The sequence below is a fragment of the Dermochelys coriacea genome, chromosome 4, assembly GCF_009764565.3.
Source record: "Dermochelys coriacea isolate rDerCor1 chromosome 4, rDerCor1.pri.v4, whole genome shotgun sequence".
In the NCBI taxonomy this organism is placed as follows: Eukaryota; Metazoa; Chordata; order Testudines; family Dermochelyidae; genus Dermochelys; species Dermochelys coriacea.
Genome location: NC_050071.1, coordinates 24,162,250 through 24,179,650, shown reverse-complemented (window position 1 = coordinate 24,179,650; position 17,401 = coordinate 24,162,250). Strand labels below are relative to the sequence as shown.

Here is a 17,401-nt window from a genome sequence, read left to right as displayed (position 1 = left end):
TAGCCTACCATTTCTATAATCATATCACTTGCTTATATATGCTACACTGAAGCCTAAAGAGAGACCTGGAGGGGTAACTGGGTTCAGATTGGGGTTTTTTCCCCTTTCCCTTTGATCTTTTACTTTAAAGTGTTTCACAACGATAATGTTAGGACAGTAGGAAGACATAGTATAAAGTATTGCTAAGTGTGGCATAACATCAAGAGCTCTGGAGGTACAGACAATTATTTGGGTCTTAAGTGTTCATTTCCTGGGAAAAGAATATCAAAATCCTATGCACAATTTAGTAGTTAACGAACAATTGATCAAAATGGGCACTGGGGAGGAGAGAAAGAAAGCATTAGGGCATTCAAGATTGTGTAGTGTTCTTGTCTATAGCAAGCTCTAATTGAAAACCTCCATTTTATCCGTAAGGTTTCCTCTGATTGAAAGCTGAGCACCCACAGCTAGGGACAGACACTTTAAAGAAATAAATCACAAAGTTAACATTTATTGCATATTTTGGTTTGGAGAGGAATGTGGTATGAGGGTATGTGTGTATATGTAAAAAGTTGAGGCTATGCTGTTTTACACTAGCTGTGGATATGACCCTGAATTTGGTATGATTAATTGATTAATAAACTATAAAAACTGACCCAAACTTTTATTCAGAACTTGAACTTTAATCTTTTCTGAGGACTAAAAAGGTTTAGATAGACCTAAAAATGGGGTTCTCATCTCTTTTTGTCTATATTTTTCTGCACAGAAGCAAAGTTACTGAAATATTGTGTGGCACAACACAATTTATCTGAAGTAATTTCTCTCAAACCTAGGGTCTGTCCCTCAGCAGAATGAATCATTTGCTTATTTTCCCAAATGAGTCGACCCTGTTTATCAGAATGTACTTGATGTCCTACACATTTTGGAAACGTAAGAGTGTAATGTTCCATGCTAAAGTTAGCAAAAGTCCTATGAGAAATCTTGTTATACTGAAATATCCAGCATGACTTTCAGACTGAAGAGGTTTAGGCAATCTGCTGCTGAATAGAAAATCTTTTGGATACCATTTCAAAAATATGAGACTTTTGAGGCTATGTCATCACTAGTATGCAACTTAGAGTAGTAATTCTGCATTCCAACAGAAAGCAAACATTTTGAGGTATATTTCCCAAAGGTCTAAGGACCAGCGTCCCCTCCCCTCACCCCCTTTTTAAAGCTAACTGCAAATGCATTTTTGTATCTGTAAATGAATTACAGGAGCAAATCAGTGCACTTGTGCTTCTAACTTCATGGTCTGTGCCCACGATCGCATGTTTGGAGGCACAAATATTCAAATTTAAATCAAAATGCAGTTTCCTTTCTGCAAAAGAAAACCACATACTTTTGAAAATGCTCATTTTTAATTGTAAACACCAGTCCTGATGTATTTTCTGGCTACAATGAACACGCTTAAAGCAAAATCTTCTAAAATGAATGGTTCAGATATAGCTCCATTTTGTTTATTTTTTTTTAAAGCCATGATGAAGAACATGCTAAGAGTTGTCAATTTTAACATCGATTCTCTTGACTACAATAAACCTATTTTATTCTTCTTCAGAGCATGTCATAGCTTTTGGCCTCATCTTTATGTTCTTTATGAAATAGATTTTTCTACAAACAAAATAACACCTGGCATCAGCAGTGTCCAGTGTAATATCCTGCATTTCTGGTCGATTAATCCTTAATGTACCATAGATAATGGTTTCTCTCAGCTTAATATGCCGTCTTTTCATTTTGTCTGTGTCATTTCACTAGCTACAAGAAAAAAGTTGTTTCTTTGGCAAAATGCAGGTCATTTTTTAATACACCTGCAATATAATCATAGAGGACAGTTAAAAAGAATATTATCTATATTCTACACCACACCTTTTAATCAATCATAGTACTCATGGGGAAGTTCACTATGCATGATAATTTGTTTTTTGTTACACATCTTGCCTATATTGGAACAGAGAGGCTGAATTTTTTTTTCAATACTGTGAAAAAACCATACCCACATGCTACACTGCCAGCTAACATTTTATAAGAGGTTTTGACTTTTAGCTGTGCAAACATTTATCATTTTTTCTCCCAAAAACACAGCATATTTTTGTTTCTGTATTCAGCAGTTTTGTGAATTTTAATTAGAATTCTCTGGGTTTTGCCTCTAGGTCATTGCCACACTTCAGACATATTGTGTATTTTGTAAGTATTTTCTGGAGACTAAAAGCAAAGTCCAAACAAACACCAAGGAGACAGGATCAATGTGGGAATTTTCAATGTGATGAAACAATATAACAAATAAACTGAACAGATTCATGTCAAATGTACTTTAAATTCTGTGGACTGTACTGGTATTCTAATAAAGTTTTCTTTTTAGGTTAACGTTTCAATTGCAAAGCTGTTACCCACAAACCCAGCTTAAATCAGGACAATTTGATGAAAATAAATTTGCCTCATTCAATTAATTCTGTCAGTATTTTCTCTTGGGATTGACAATCAGAAAGAACCTGTTCTATTGTACAAAACAAGACTATCAGATAATCCTTCACTAGTTCTAACTTTTAGATTTGGGCTGAAGAGATGTTCTTAATGAGAAGAAAACTATATCAAGGAACTAACTCATAGGAGGAAACCATTTGCATTTCAATTTAAATGAAGGATATAAGGGTCATTTGCAATGTTGTAGCGTTGTTGGTTCCAGGAGACAAGAGAAACAAGGCAGTGAGGTAATATCTTTTATTGGACCAATTTCTGTTGGGGAAGTGGCACACTTTGACCTTCAGAGAGCTCTTTTTCAGGTACAAGTGACATTCTAGTTATCTTCTCCAGACATGAGGAAGAGTTCCATGAAACTCAAAATCTTGCACCTTCCACCAACAGAAGTTGGTCCAATGAAAGATATTACCTCACCTATCTTCTCTCTAATATAAGAGTGCCAGATGATCTATTTTACAAGTATTGAAACCCAAAAAAGAAATAGAAAAACAGGATGCCAACTGGCCCAGTTTCTGAGCCTAGTATGCATTAAAAAAGATTCAGATTTTCTAAAGGTAATGGCTCAGTATCAATAGATTTTGATAGCTTGGGCCAAATCTTTTATTTTTCTCTTCGGTACCAAGACTAGGGAAGGTGTTGTCATTCATACAATGGAGTGAGGATAGAACTTGGAGAAGAAACCTAGACAAGAATGAAAAACCAATTTGGCCACTCTGTGGGCCATGGATCAGGCCTCTAGAACTAACAACCACTGCAGAGCTAGCTCATTCTGCCTGCTCTGAAGCAACCTACAGACATGTAGGTGGAAAGTGGCAGAGAGGCACTGCTGTGGGTTTCAGAATACCAGTTTATATAAGTTACCACCTGCCTAATGTGAATGATGTTGAGAGGTAACTCAGCAATGTAACCCACATTTGGTGTTTGCCAGTTCCTGGAACTCTGAGCTGAGCCTCTAGCAAGCCCTATTCTATGGACTACAATAAAAATGGCTACCATTTTGGTACCATTTCCCAGCATGGCTGGAGTCAGGTATAGGGACAGAATAGATTAGAAACCCCTGCTGAAGCCATTAGGAGACTTCTGAAGAGCATGATCTGAACAAGCCTTTAGCTGGGCCAATGATAAGCCAGGTCTGCTCGGCCCCTCCATGATAAGGGGACAGCCTGACGCAGATGCAAAGATACAAGTTTCATTTTTTAGCACTGAGTTTGGGAGCCAAAAGATAGAGAAGCAGAACAGCTCAGGGAGTCTCTGATTAACTCCCCTTCCACTCAGAAGGAGTCGGTGAGCTGTAGTGAGTTGTAGTGAGCAGAACGTTCCAACCCTGCAGAGACCAGCAGCTATAATGGCAGAGATCTGACCTGGAGCTGGCTCTGGAGAGCCAGCCTAGACCTCCACAGAACCCCAGACCAGGGAGCCAGGAAGGCACCCTGTCCCACCTAGGGATGAAGACACAGTAAAGGCATCCTTTTGGTTTAAACTGGCCAATATTCATAGAGCTGCAGCACGCCTCTCCACACCCATCACCATATCATTTGGCTGGGAAGGTGGGAGGGATTATGAAAGTTATGAGTGTTGGGAGGTGGGGAACTTGGTTTATTTATGGTTAGTATTTATTAGTTAACCTAACCCTTTCCTTCTCCAGATCCTATTTTCCTGCTCCCAGTAATATTCCCCATTGTTATATTGTTTAGGGTGTGTCATTCCTTGGCCATAGTTTGTGCTGATGTACTTCATTGTTTGCTGTGAACTGGGTTTCATATGCCTGGCTAGCAGTGATAGCATTATTCATTTTCCCAAGGGAAGCACCCAGTGTGTCCCAGGCACAGTGAGGAGTCACTCTAGGTGGAGACACCAGCCATCACAAAAAGAACCCAGGACCCAACCCTTTTGAGGAGAGGGGAGAAGCCACTCCAAGTAATAAGCACCAGAGAGGATTCTTAAGCCACATCTCTGGGGAGGGGGTTATGAGAGTCTGCATTGGTGGCAAGCATAATACAGAAAATAGAGTAGTATAAAATACATGAGCTATTGCAATTATTTTAAAATGGAAGTGTTTAATTCAGCTCCTTGTAATGGGGGTCCACACCCCGGAGTGTCCTTTGTGGCCTAGTGCAGCACTACAATTAACTCCCTGCATCACTTTCTGCTAATGCACTTTCAATAAGTCCAGTGAGCCGTGTGTATATTAAGCAGTGCCTCCTCAGCACTGTAATTAACTTTACCCAAAGGCAGAACATTACACAACTAGGCATTGACCTAAGCAAAGGGGCCACCAAATGAAATTAATGGGCAGCAGGTTTAAAACAAATAAAAGGAAGTTCTTCTTCACACAGCACAGTCAACCTGTGGAACTCCTTGCCTGAGGAGATTGTGAAGGCTAGGACTATAACAGGGTTTAAAAGAGAACTGGATACATTCATAGAGGTTAGGTCCATTAATGGCTATTAGCCAGGATGGGTAAGGAATGGTGTCCCTAGCCTCCTTCTGTCAGAGGATGGCAGGAGAGAGATCACTTGATCATTATCTGTTAGGTTCACACCCTCTGGGGTACCTGGCATTGGTCACTGTCAGTAGACAGGGTACTGGGCTGGATGGACCTTTGGTCTGACCCAGTATGGCTATTCTTATGTTCTTATATTATGTTCATCCTAGTTGGAGGGGGAAGGGGCTGAGTTAACCTTAGTCCATCAACCCCCCCCGATGTCCAAGTCCCTTACTCATGAAGCCCTATTGATCTAAAACCCTCTCCTGGAGAAAGGCCCTCTTGCCTTCAGTTGGGGAAGTCTCTCTCGCCTTGGGCCAAGGTACCTGCAAAGGTCAAACCCACAATGACCTTTCCTTGGAATGGCATACAATTCCTTTGATCTGGAGCTGCTGCTGCTACCTGTGAAGTCCTTCCATCGGGACCAGATTTTGCTGACGGTTGGCATTCATAGCTCCTTCCTTCTGGAGCCTCTCCAGCTAGAAGCACGCTTCCCTGGCCCCCTTTCCTGATGAGCTCTCTCACCAGCTCCTTCTGAGAAGCCCTCCTTTGGAACTTTCTCTTTCTGTGTACTATTCCTCACCCCATCAGTCTTGTTTCACGGGGATAGCTTCCTAGCCAGCTCCCCCTGAGGAGTTCTTTTTCCAGCATTTCTTCCCTGTGATCTCCCCTGCCTGAGCCCATATAACAGTTTATAAAGCCCAGGTATTCCTTTACTAATTGCCTAAATAGCTGGGCAGTAGTTAATTAATTATCCGCAGAGGGGTGTTGGTTGTTTCATTCTCTTTAGCAGAGCCTGTCATAGGACATGACCACCCTCCGGAGCCAGCTACCCTGTAATATCCCTCAAGTAATTATTTTGCATTAATCTACTGCATGTGTTAAAAATATGCCATTATATAAATTAGTGAAATCCAATTAATTGCTTTCTGAGATCTACCACAACTTCAAAAGTTGACTCTTAATTTCACAGTATGACCTACCCCTAGCCTCATCTTCATAGTACTGTCTTGTACTTAAATAACAATGAAGAAACAGAACACAACAAACTAGGACCCAGTCCTTTTTGGACAGATATATAAAGCCAAATTCTGCATATGGATGCATGCATGTGAGCCTCCCATTTTAATCAGTTTGAGCTGTGTGCATGCATCCAAGGGCACCTTTTAACTGTTTGAAAAATGTGCAACTTTAATGGTTTGACATTTTTCAAAGGTGTTTCACCTATAATAACTGCGACCAGTGCAAAGAGCTTTGGGCCGTTCTCCGAAGAGAGAACAGTAGGAGACAGGTGACAGCACTGGGCATAGCAGGATTACACTGCACAGTTTAACTAATAAATAAAATAAGCCACCTATTTAAAAAAATAAATGAATAAGCCATTTCTTTATGTTAATACAGACATACAATTTCTCTCAATTCCCACTATCAGCTAAAAAAAATAAATACATAATGAATGCACAAATACAACAAAGGTGAGAAAGAAAATAGAAGCAGAGAGAAACCCCTTCTCATATCTATTACTCCACCTCTGATTTGTATATATCCAAATCTCTGAATCTTGTGAAATTTAAATAAAGAACTATAACATCGACTGCTGCAGGGCCCTGAAGGGATGGAAATATTTATTTGGAGAGGCTTTTCTCAACTGAATGCATTGATCAGGGAGAGGAGATTGGTATTATTACCAAGTACTAATATAGATACTTGCATAGAATATCAGGGTTGGAAGGGACCTCAGGAGATCATCTAGTCCAACCCCCTGCTCAAAGCAGGACCAGTCCCCCAATTTTTGCCACAGAACCCTAAATGGCCCCCTCAAGGATTGAACTCACAACCCTGGGTTTAGCAGACCAATGTTCAAACCACTGAGCTATCCCTCTGATTGTGACATATGAAATTGTGCAACCTCTCATTTTTATGGAGCCTTCAATACAATATATATGTAATGTATTAAAGGTAATATTTTATTATATATTTATTTCAGTAATTCCCATTAGATGCACATTGTCAAGGCTAATTTAATACATTACCTTAAACATCAACTATGGGACAATAAACTTAAGTAAATGTTACCAAGCATTACTGCCTTTTAAAATAAGCAATTGAAGTAATATACACAGTCCCACTAAACTAGGCAGATTCATGTTCATGAATGGCATTTCTGTTTCGATTTTTTTGTTTTCAGTGCAAAAGGAAAAGGGAATACATTCCTAATTTGTATTTGGCAGCTAATTGTAAGAAGTTATTTTAACTGTTTCCCAAATAATGTATTTCTTATTTGCATAATTCATCCTAAATGCTGAAGACTAGAGAATTAGAAAAGACATGTAAAATAGGGTATTTCTACACTAGAAACACTGCAGTGGCACAGCTGTTGTGTAAACACTTATGACAGCAACAGCAGAGGTTCTTCCATTGCTGTAGTAATTCCACCTCTCAGAGGTGGTAGCTAGGTCAACGGAAGAATTCTTCTGTCTACCTTGTGGTGTTTACACTGGGGCTTAGGTCGGCTTGACTACATCTCTCAGGGGTTTGAATCTTTCATATCCTGAGTGATGTAACTAGGTTGACCTAAATTCTAGGTTTAGGGTAGGCCATAGTCACTTAGTGCTCCGATTTAGCCAAAACAAATTCATCTGTCATAAAGGATAGATCTACTGGAATGGAGCACTTGTGTGAATAACTACATGCTACTCTGAACATGGAGTTCCCAGGCTGGCTCATAGTGTAAATCCAAAGGACACAGTAATTGGCAACTAGATGGCACTTTTTTCGCGCAGGAGGGGGTGGGGGTGGGTTGTTTGTTTGCTTACAACGCTAGACTTATTTCTCTAATATTCGGGCCCAACACAGCTACAACAACACAGAAAACTAAACAATAAAGGGCATAGGCAGCCATCACTCCACTTTCAAATCTCCCATTGTCATCAAAGTGGATAAAAGCTAGGTATTTTCTGTAGTGTACTGGTAAAGACATGAAAGGCAGAATATTGTTCCCAAGCATTCACCACCTGGAATATATTCACATTTTTGTCATGGTCTGAATAAAGTGACATCAAAAGAAGTAACAAAGGAAAAAATGTTGTATAAATGGTAGGTCAAAGTCAGATCGTGATTCAGTCTATGCCACTGTGAACAGATATTATTTGTTTCTGATCTGATTTTAATGTCCTCAAAATATTGCAAATCTTTAGAATGCTAGAATAGAGAAATCTACATTTTACCCTCTCATGCATGGATGTGGCTCAGAGGGCAGAATCCATTTCACAGAGCAACTGATTTGTGAATCTGTAGGTTCTACAGCATATAGAAAACACATGTACTATGATCAGAGATTTTCCAGTTTACTACACTAATGTTTTTCTTTAAAGTTCAAATTAATTTATCATTGACTAAAATGGTAGTAAGATACGATATTCACCAATCATTAAAAACCTCCACCTAAGTGATTTACCAGTATTTTGGTTAACTCTATGAATTATGGGCCTAATCCAACACCTACTGAAGTGAATGGAGAGACTCCCATTGACTTCAATAGGAATTGGGGAAAATTATAATTTTTTTTGGTATCTGTTAACTTTAAACAGTGGAAGTGATTTACTAAACTGGTCTGGTCACTAGAACAAAGAACCAGGGAGATGACTAAATTCTAATCTAGCCTAACTGAAAAATGGTTGATTATGTCTATAGGTTCACCTCGTGACCTTCCTGTAGTTTAGAAAGACAAGTTAAAAACAGACTGTAACCAGATGCTGCTTTTGAGGTGAGCTTTTCCATTAACATAAACTGGAAACAACAAACCAACTCTGATTCATTTATTGTATTATAACAATGAATAGCTAATGACTGACTATGAAAACAGAAGTGTGTGGCCAATCAAGATAAGATCAGGAATTACATGCATCATTTCTCTAAACAATGTTTTACAAAAAAACATACAGATATAGGTACTATACATTAAACTTGGGAATAATTATCTCTCCAATTAAGAATTTTGTAGACATAATAAATGACTCCTTTTAAAACAACAGAGAAACATTTGAACACTGTATAATCCAAAACAACTTCACTGTGTGGTGTTTTCTATGTGTACCTCCTCTGCTTTTTGACCTATCGGATGTTGGCTGGCAAGCATTTATGGTAGAGATAATTTCATAATTAAAAACAGATCCTTTAATCAATCATCGTTGCAAAAATTCCCACAAGGTCAGACAGATTTGAAAACAAATATGTTTGTACTTGAAAAAGTTTCCTCCTGTTCACTATTCATATATATTCATATATGACTCTATCTAGATCCCACTAACTTCAGTGGGTTTTGGGACCAGCCCATACTGAACTACTTAATCCTTGTGCTTTTTAAAGGGGAAAAGGGAGGAACACATACAAGTTTTAGAAACAACATTTAAATATAAATGGAACACAAGCACTTCACTAGGAAGGATTCACTATGCTCACAAAGAATTGTTTTTGCTTTGGGTCTTTTGTTTGCTTGATTTTTTCTTTTTTTTATGAAACATCTCCCAAAGCAGGCCACTCAAGCCAAAAGGAAAGGCTAAACATCCTCAGTAGGGGACTGTTTTTCATTTGTTTTATTCAAAGAAGGCCTTTTATTTAAAACAAAACAAAAAAAAAACCAAGCCCCAAAACTTGTCATTCTGTTTTTTATTAAGCAATGCTCTCACTCTCATGCCTGGACTTTGTTCTAGTTACTGCTTCCTTTTGGCAAAGACCAGTGTGAACACTGTCAGTATGTATGAAAACAGGATTCATGCTTCACAACAACATTTGGTTGATAGTTACCTCATTTATAATGATCCAGTGACAGTCAAAAGCAACCAAATTAGTCTCCACGACCTGAAATAGAGAACAAAGCAACTATCAGTCAACTTATTTATAAAAGCTAAATAAATAAATAAATAAATAAAATGAAATGGATGCTCTCTGCAAATGACAAAAAAAGGAGCACATGCTCTGAAAGACCTCTATTATTTGGCTGAGGATAGAGAACCTTTAGCAAAATACTGCAGACACATTTGTGTTGTCGTTTGACTTGCTAATTAAAGATGGAAATATATTTCATTGCAGGCATAACAGAGGAAAATAGGTTTCAGTTGATTCAGAAGAAAATGAAATCATTTTTGCTTTAACACTGTGTGGTGAGATGGAGCAGAAGAAAGAATGGCAAAGAATCAGTGCATTCAGACAAAATACCCACTGTCTCAGACTGACCAGATTTCTAAATCTCCAAACCATGACACCTTCTCAATGTTCACCTATCTTGGATGTGTGAGTGGGAAGGAAATGGGGAGAGATTCTGGTCATCCAGATTAAAAGATTTGGGGATTATAAAAATAGAGGAATAGGTGGGAAAAGATATTTTTGAGAGAGAGAGAGAGGAATGGCAAGACTCACTCAGGGGAGGAACAAAGAGAAAGAAGAAGAGAAGGAGAGTTGGGTGGGCTGGCAATGTCATGAGCCCAGTAAAAAGGCAGCTGCAGGATCTGACTTCACACCAAAGTAGGAAGTGCAGAAAAGGAAGCAGAGGAGGGAAAATCATAGAAGAATGTCATAAATGGCTTGACATCTCAATTCATTCTAGTTTCAAATGAACAGGCACTGCAAACCAAACCAAGCCAAGCCAATCTTGGTTATCTGATAACCCTACCGATATTGGCTTTAAAACAGCAAGCACCTAGAGCTGCTATAAATCACAGAGGAAGGAAGCCAGGTACTGTCATGCTATTTTGTGAAAGCATAAAACAACACTGACATTGTGGTAGATGAATGGTAGTGGTCTATTGTTATTGAGGCCTGGAGAGATGTACAGCACTGATTTTTGGCTTTGGGATGATTGTAATTTATATAATACTATGTCCAAAGGAGAGAGATTTAACTGGTTACTAATCTTGAGAGAGGTAAAATTCCCAGAACTGAAAAACCTCCATTATTAACTCAGAGGCATTGGAACTGGGGTCAGCTCTCACTTGCTACTTTGATGGACAGTATAGGAAATTCTAAACTAGAGATAGACTGAAAGCAGTTTCTGTGCTGCTACATATAAATAATCCTTAGATAGGAAACTCTCTCCAGTGCTGAGATGATCATTTGGGGAAATGAGATTGCTGTGTCAATGTATCTCTGGGTAAATTTAAACATTATTTGTAGTAATTCATGACCTAACATTGAATTTAGATACAGTGCACTGTATTCTCCATGTTATTATACTGGTTCTATTATTTTGTCAGGTTATTTTAATTGGTCCTACTGATGAGTCAGTGGCAAGGGGCTCCCCATTTATCTTTGAGAAGAGTTAGGTGTGGTATTTCCTGGATTTTGTCAAGAAGGTTTCTCATGTATAATGCCTGATATTAAGAGGTGAGATATTAGAGAGGACTCTTTGCTTGTTACGTTCATAGCCTCTGTTTTTATTCTCATTGTTCAATTCAGCTGTACATCAACTATCCTGTGGAAGAGTTTAACCACACAGGAGCACAAAGAGGCCATTGAGAAGCAGAGAGCTAGTGCCAAGCTACATAGTGTTTGTGCATTAGCTGCGCAAGTCAGGCATGCAAGCTTGCTTATTCATTGTGACAAGCAGAACAGGAAAGAGATGCTCCCTTTGTAAGAAACTCCTTCCTCATCATTCAGCCAGGAGAGAGACTGCCTGGCTCTGAGCTACCATGTTATCTATGGTGCAAGCTCAGGCATTTCAGATGACAAGGGGTGGTGTGCGCAGCCAATGACCACATCTGGAGATTCAGCAACAGCCCTCTGTGTAACTGAGGTGTGGTTGAGCATGCCATACACCTGATGAATGAGTTGCTCATCTTATGCTGCTCTATCAAGAGGACTTTCAAGACCCCACACAGAGTACCCCACAACTACTGAATGATTAAAATGGGCTTCCCTGAGCCCTTCTGTCATTTCTTCTTTTTAGTTTGTTTGTTTTGAGTAACACATCTCTGTTTCTACTCCCTACTTTGTATTTTGAACTTTTTCCCATCTTTATTGTACTACTTGTGCATTCAGTAATAATAATATATCATTTTGACATTTTGTTGAATTCCCCATAGTAGACTTTTATGACACATCTCCAGGGACAAGATAGAATTGAACAGTGAAATGATGTGAAGCAACATAGCACACAACCTGGCTGTCATTGGTCTGATCAGATATCATGCATCAAATCAGTTGGAAGATAACCAATAATAAGAGAAGAGAGAGGTTGGAAATTGAGGGAATAGTAATAGTCCCAGTGCTTGTAAACAAGAACTGCCTCATAAAGAAAAATTCCTAGTACTGTCATGCCATAGAAAGTTAGAGACTAAATTCAGAAAAATTCAAAAGAAACATTTTTAGTTGTAATTTGCAGATTTGTTTAAATCAACACATTCTGCGGGACCATGCCAATTCTGATGAATTGCTGCCAGAAACCAGGCAGATTTTCAACAGACTTTTACCTGCCAGACATTTTTCAAAACCTGCCTGGTGCCTACCTTGCTCCTCAGCAGCCTGCTTCGTGGGCTGATAGGGAGCCAAGAGCCCAAAAGCCCTAGCTCCTAGGTTTGGGGCTCCTTATAAGTTCAGGCTTCCAGGCTACAGGACAGCTTCCCAAATGGTCTACTCTGAAGCCAGGGCTCTGACAAGAGATGAACAGAGAATGGTAATTCCAATTTGTGGAGAATTTGGGGGTTTTATTCCGAATTGGAATGTAAACCAAATTTTGAAGTCTTTAAATCCTCCATGAAACAGAGTTACCATTCGTTGCCCAGCTCTAATTAAGATCTGGGTGAATAATTGATTTTTTAGTACCAAAAATAATGGGGGGGGGTCCAAACCAAATTGGACAAGTCAGTTTTGGGTCAAATGAAATAATTTGTTTGATCCAAAACATTTTGTTTCTACACCTTTTTAAGGGCTAGATTACAAAATTGCAGGAGGAGGACGAGATAATAGTAGTACACCCCTTATAAGCTGTAGCCTAGTAGTTAAGGCACTCGCCTGAGGTATGGGAGATCAGGGTTCAATTCCCCTCTCTATGTGATGTGAAGATGGAATTTGAACTTGGGTTTCTGACATTACAGGAGAGCGTCATGGCTACCGTGTATCCTGATAGGGAGCTCTCTGGTTGAATGATACAAAGTGGAACAATTTAACATAGGAGATCAGAGTATTTATGGCTGGGGCACTGTCCTGAAATGCCAGAGAGTCAAGTTCCAATCCCTTCTTCATATCAGGAACAGGGGGCACACTTTGTGGGTCTCCCACATCCCAGGAGACTGGACTAAAACTTACAAGGGAGAGATTGGTATTACCACTCTCCTCCTTCTCTGGCTATTTTCTGAATGGCATCTCAGTTCCAACACATTATTTTTTTTTGGCTAAAAGTATTTGCTGCATTTTTACATATTAATGAAAAGTTTTGGTGCCCCCCAAATATATTTTTGGCAAATTTAATATTGCTGAAAATAACACACCCAAGCTCTAATTAAAAAGCCAAAACCAGGATGATTAGTGCTATATATCCAAGGCACTGGTTGTTCATATTTTGATCCACCTTATCTGCTATTTCAAAGTTGGTTTCTGACCTATTTGACTCTTTATATACAATGCAGTCAGCTTTTAACCTTCAGTCAGCCAGGACATCTTCAGCAGTTTCAAGACCTTTGAGATTCACTTTTTAAAAATTACATACTGCTACAAATACGACATATATTTGTTCAGACTTCACCCCCCCCCCGCGAGCCCCTCACTACAAACACCTCTGACATGTAGCCAATGAGAGAGATAAGGTGAGTGAGATAATATCTTTCATTGGACCCAACTTCTGTTGGTGGAAGGAAAATGTTGAATGTCACAGAGCTCCTCCTCAAGTCTGGGAAGGTAACCAGAGTGGCCAAGCTAAGCACAAAGTCGACAGATTAAGAATAAGGGGCTCACATATGTTATAGGAGAACATTTAAAATGAAGTGGGCAATTAACATCTCTGCAGTTTTAGGAAAAAGGACTCACATTCTTTGTGAATTGTCATTGTTTTAGGAATTCGCTTTGCCCTGAAGTCTGTCAGAGAAGAGTTTAGATTTCAGTATCTTTTCCCCTTTGTTTTTTTTTAGGGTTGAAGGTGACTGCTTGAGAGGTTGATCATGGGGTTAGGAAAGTTTCTGAAGAGGCGGGTTTTCTCCCATAAAAGATAGTCTTTCAAATCCCTCCTGGCCAGAGGAAAAACCCTTTTACCTGTAAAGGGTTAAGAAGCTAAGACAACCTCGCTGGCACCTGACCAAATGACCAATGAGGAGACGAGATACTTTTCAAAACTGGAGGGGGGGAAAACAAAGGGTTCGCTCTGTCTGTGTGTTGTTTTTGCCCAGACAAGAGCAGGAATGCATGTCAGAACTCCTGTAAAGGGCTAATAAGCCATCTAGTTAGATATGCGTTAGATTCTGTTTTGTTTAAATGGCTGAGAAAATAAACTGTGCTGAATGGAATGTAGATTCCTGTTTTTGTGTCTTTTTCTAACTTAAGGTTTTGCCTAGAGGGATTCTCTATGTTTTGAATCTGATTACCCTGTAAGGTATTTACCATCCTGATTTTACAGAGGTGATTCTTTTACTTTTTCTTCAATTAAAATTCTTCTTTTAAGAACCTGATGGCTTTTTCATTTTTCTTAAGATCCAAGGGTTTGGGTCTGTGGTCACCTATGCAAATTGGTGAGGATTTTTATCAAGCCTTCTCCAGGAAAGGGGATGTAGGGTTTGTGAGGATTTGCGGGATGTGGGGGGGGGGAAGACATTTCCAAGCGGGCTCTTTCCCTGTTATATATTTGTTAGATGCTTGGTGGTGACAGCAATAAAGTCCAAGGGCAAAAGGTAAAATAGTTTGTTCCTTGGGGAAGTTTTAACCTAAGCTGGTAAAAATAAGCTTAGGGGTTTTTCATGCAGGATCCCACATCTGTACCCTAGAGGTTCAGAGTGGGGAAGGAACCTTGACAAGCAGCCACAAGTTAGGGAGTTTAATAACCCTAACCTTTGAGTACTGTGCAGCTTTGGAACTCATCTGCCCATCTTGCTGGCTTTGTGACAGAAAGTAGTGCTCTGCACACATAAAAGGGACAGACTAGAAATTTCCATACGAGACAGAAAGCAGGTGATGGTGTTGTTTATGCAACTCACATCTTCGGGTAAAATTGAACTAAACTATAGTATGCATTCATAATGAGGGCTGGAAAGCCCATGAAAAATGAAATCCTTCACAAGTATTAAATGAAACAATTAACTCTTTCCTAGCCACAGATGAGCCCATGCAGGTATGTAACCAGTGTCCAAACACTCCCACAGCTTTCTTTTTTAATAAAGATAAAAAGTGCTGCATGAAGCTATAGGTATCATCAGCTTGTTGGACTTGCCTAGAAATCCTGCAACCCTGAAAAATCAATATGTTAATGACCTCGTATCAGGTTTGAACCTCAAACATGAAAAGCTGTTTGTTTTATTTTTCTCACTGAAATATATCCGCCTGACATTCACAGCCAAAGCAGCAATATTAAATAAAAGACCTGGTGCTGCTGAGCGGACATTTCTTTCACACCACTGGATGTCTGGCAATCCACAGCAACTTTATTGTGCAGGGAGCACAACAGTGTCATGGTATAACCAAAGTATTCAGGGAATGATTTTTCTTCCTCTCCCTTTCCAGCCCGGTTGTGAGTTAAGATACGTTACCAAATGTGTATTGTCATATCACCAAACATCAAAGTGTCATTTTAGCAGGCCAATTTTATATTGGGATTTAAGGGCCAAATCCTTAGATAGAATAAATTAGCATGGCTCCATTGAAGCCAGTGAAGCAATAATGCATTACACCACCTGAGGATTTGTCCCAGTGGAGGTTACTCTTTATGTCCTACTAAAGCAGCCACACAAACAGTTCAACCTGAAAGGCAAATTTTGTGAAAAGACAAAGAGCAATATCGAACACAAAGATCCTGATTCTGCCACCTTACCTACACACAGAGAAGTAGTTAAATGAGCTGTCCTATTGAAATCTATAAGAATACTTGCATAAGGGCTACTCAGTGGGAGCATGGGAGGCAGACGCTTAGGGCAGGCAGTTCTGCTTACAAGAGGTCAGAAGTATCCACAGTATTGATATAAAGTAATATTCTTATAATCTTTGCAACTTTAGAATTGGGGATCACACAGCTACTTACAAACTTAGGTAGTAACCTCAAACTCTAGCAATTTCTCAGGCTGCCTATTAAAATAAATGCTGCACTGCATTGTGAAGAAGGGATTCCACTTGGTCAAACATGAATGCCGTTGACCCAATGTGCAACATCATGGCTGAAACAGAAAGTATTTTTCTTCTTCTAAAGGACTTGAGTACACACTAGGATAGATTTTGCAGAGAGCAGAGATATTCTGTCAAGAAGACAAGTGATGAGCAAAGACAAACTATCTGTCACTGGCAGTAACTCCAGAACTTTTGAATCTTTGGAAGAACCTGACTATCACTCCTTCTCTTATCATTCACTCACAAACCATCTAAGGGCTACAGGTAAGAATCTGAAGCAAACCAGCAATACTGCCAACACAGAAGCTTCTTTTATTTGTTGTAATAATAAATAATAATAATAATAATACTAATAAACTCAAACAAATAGCTCCTCTACAAACAGAGCTGATAATTTAATGGAATAATATAGAAAATTAACTATTTTGTTCTCCATTGTACCAGGTGGTTTAGCTTTATTTTCCTAGCTCTGTATACAGTATGTCCAAAAGCATGTATTGAATACCTGGAATACTATATAGATTCAATTACCAACAGACTCACCAGCAGTACTAACAGAAATTTTAGTTTAACCAGGATTGCCAAATGGGAAGTTGTTTTCCTCTGTAAGGCTAGAATCAATTATACCTTAATCCAGTCAACCTGTACTTAACTTTAAGTGAAACACTACACATATGCTCTAATTTAAGCACATGCTTAAGTTCTTTGCTGGATAGGGGCTTTAATGATCAACTAATAGCGTGTGAAGGGATACTTCAAATATAAAATGGTGCTGGTAAGTCTTCTTCAGTACTACAAGTACCATTCTCTGTGGTGAGGATAGGCCCAAACTACTTCTGAGGCTCTTTTTTTCTTTTTAACTATGACCAACTATAGTAGCATCATTCATCATGACCCAAGACATTTGTCCATAAAATGAGTGAAAACCATGGGATTGAAAGATATGGCTTTTTCAGTTGGTGGCACACAACTACAGAACTATTTCCCTGAAGGGTCATAACAACTGCTAATCTCTCTGCTTTTAAAATCAAAAGCAGATTCTAACTTTTCACAACAACATTTCCATAATCTCTCTCTCTCACACACATGCACACATACACACGAGGGAGAGAGAAAAAACTTGTG

At 39.1% G+C, this 17,401-nt stretch overlaps 1 protein-coding gene across 1 annotated transcript in view; it reads right to left on the bottom strand.

Moving 5' to 3' along the window:
* GRID2 (glutamate ionotropic receptor delta type subunit 2) overlaps positions 1-17,401 on the bottom strand; it is a 1,041,562-nt gene that overhangs the window by 364,939 nt on the left and 659,222 nt on the right. Inside the window, 1 exon segment of the mRNA XM_038399416.2 lies at positions 9,788-9,841. Within this exon segment, the coding sequence (XP_038255344.1) occupies positions 9,788-9,841 (54 nt within the window).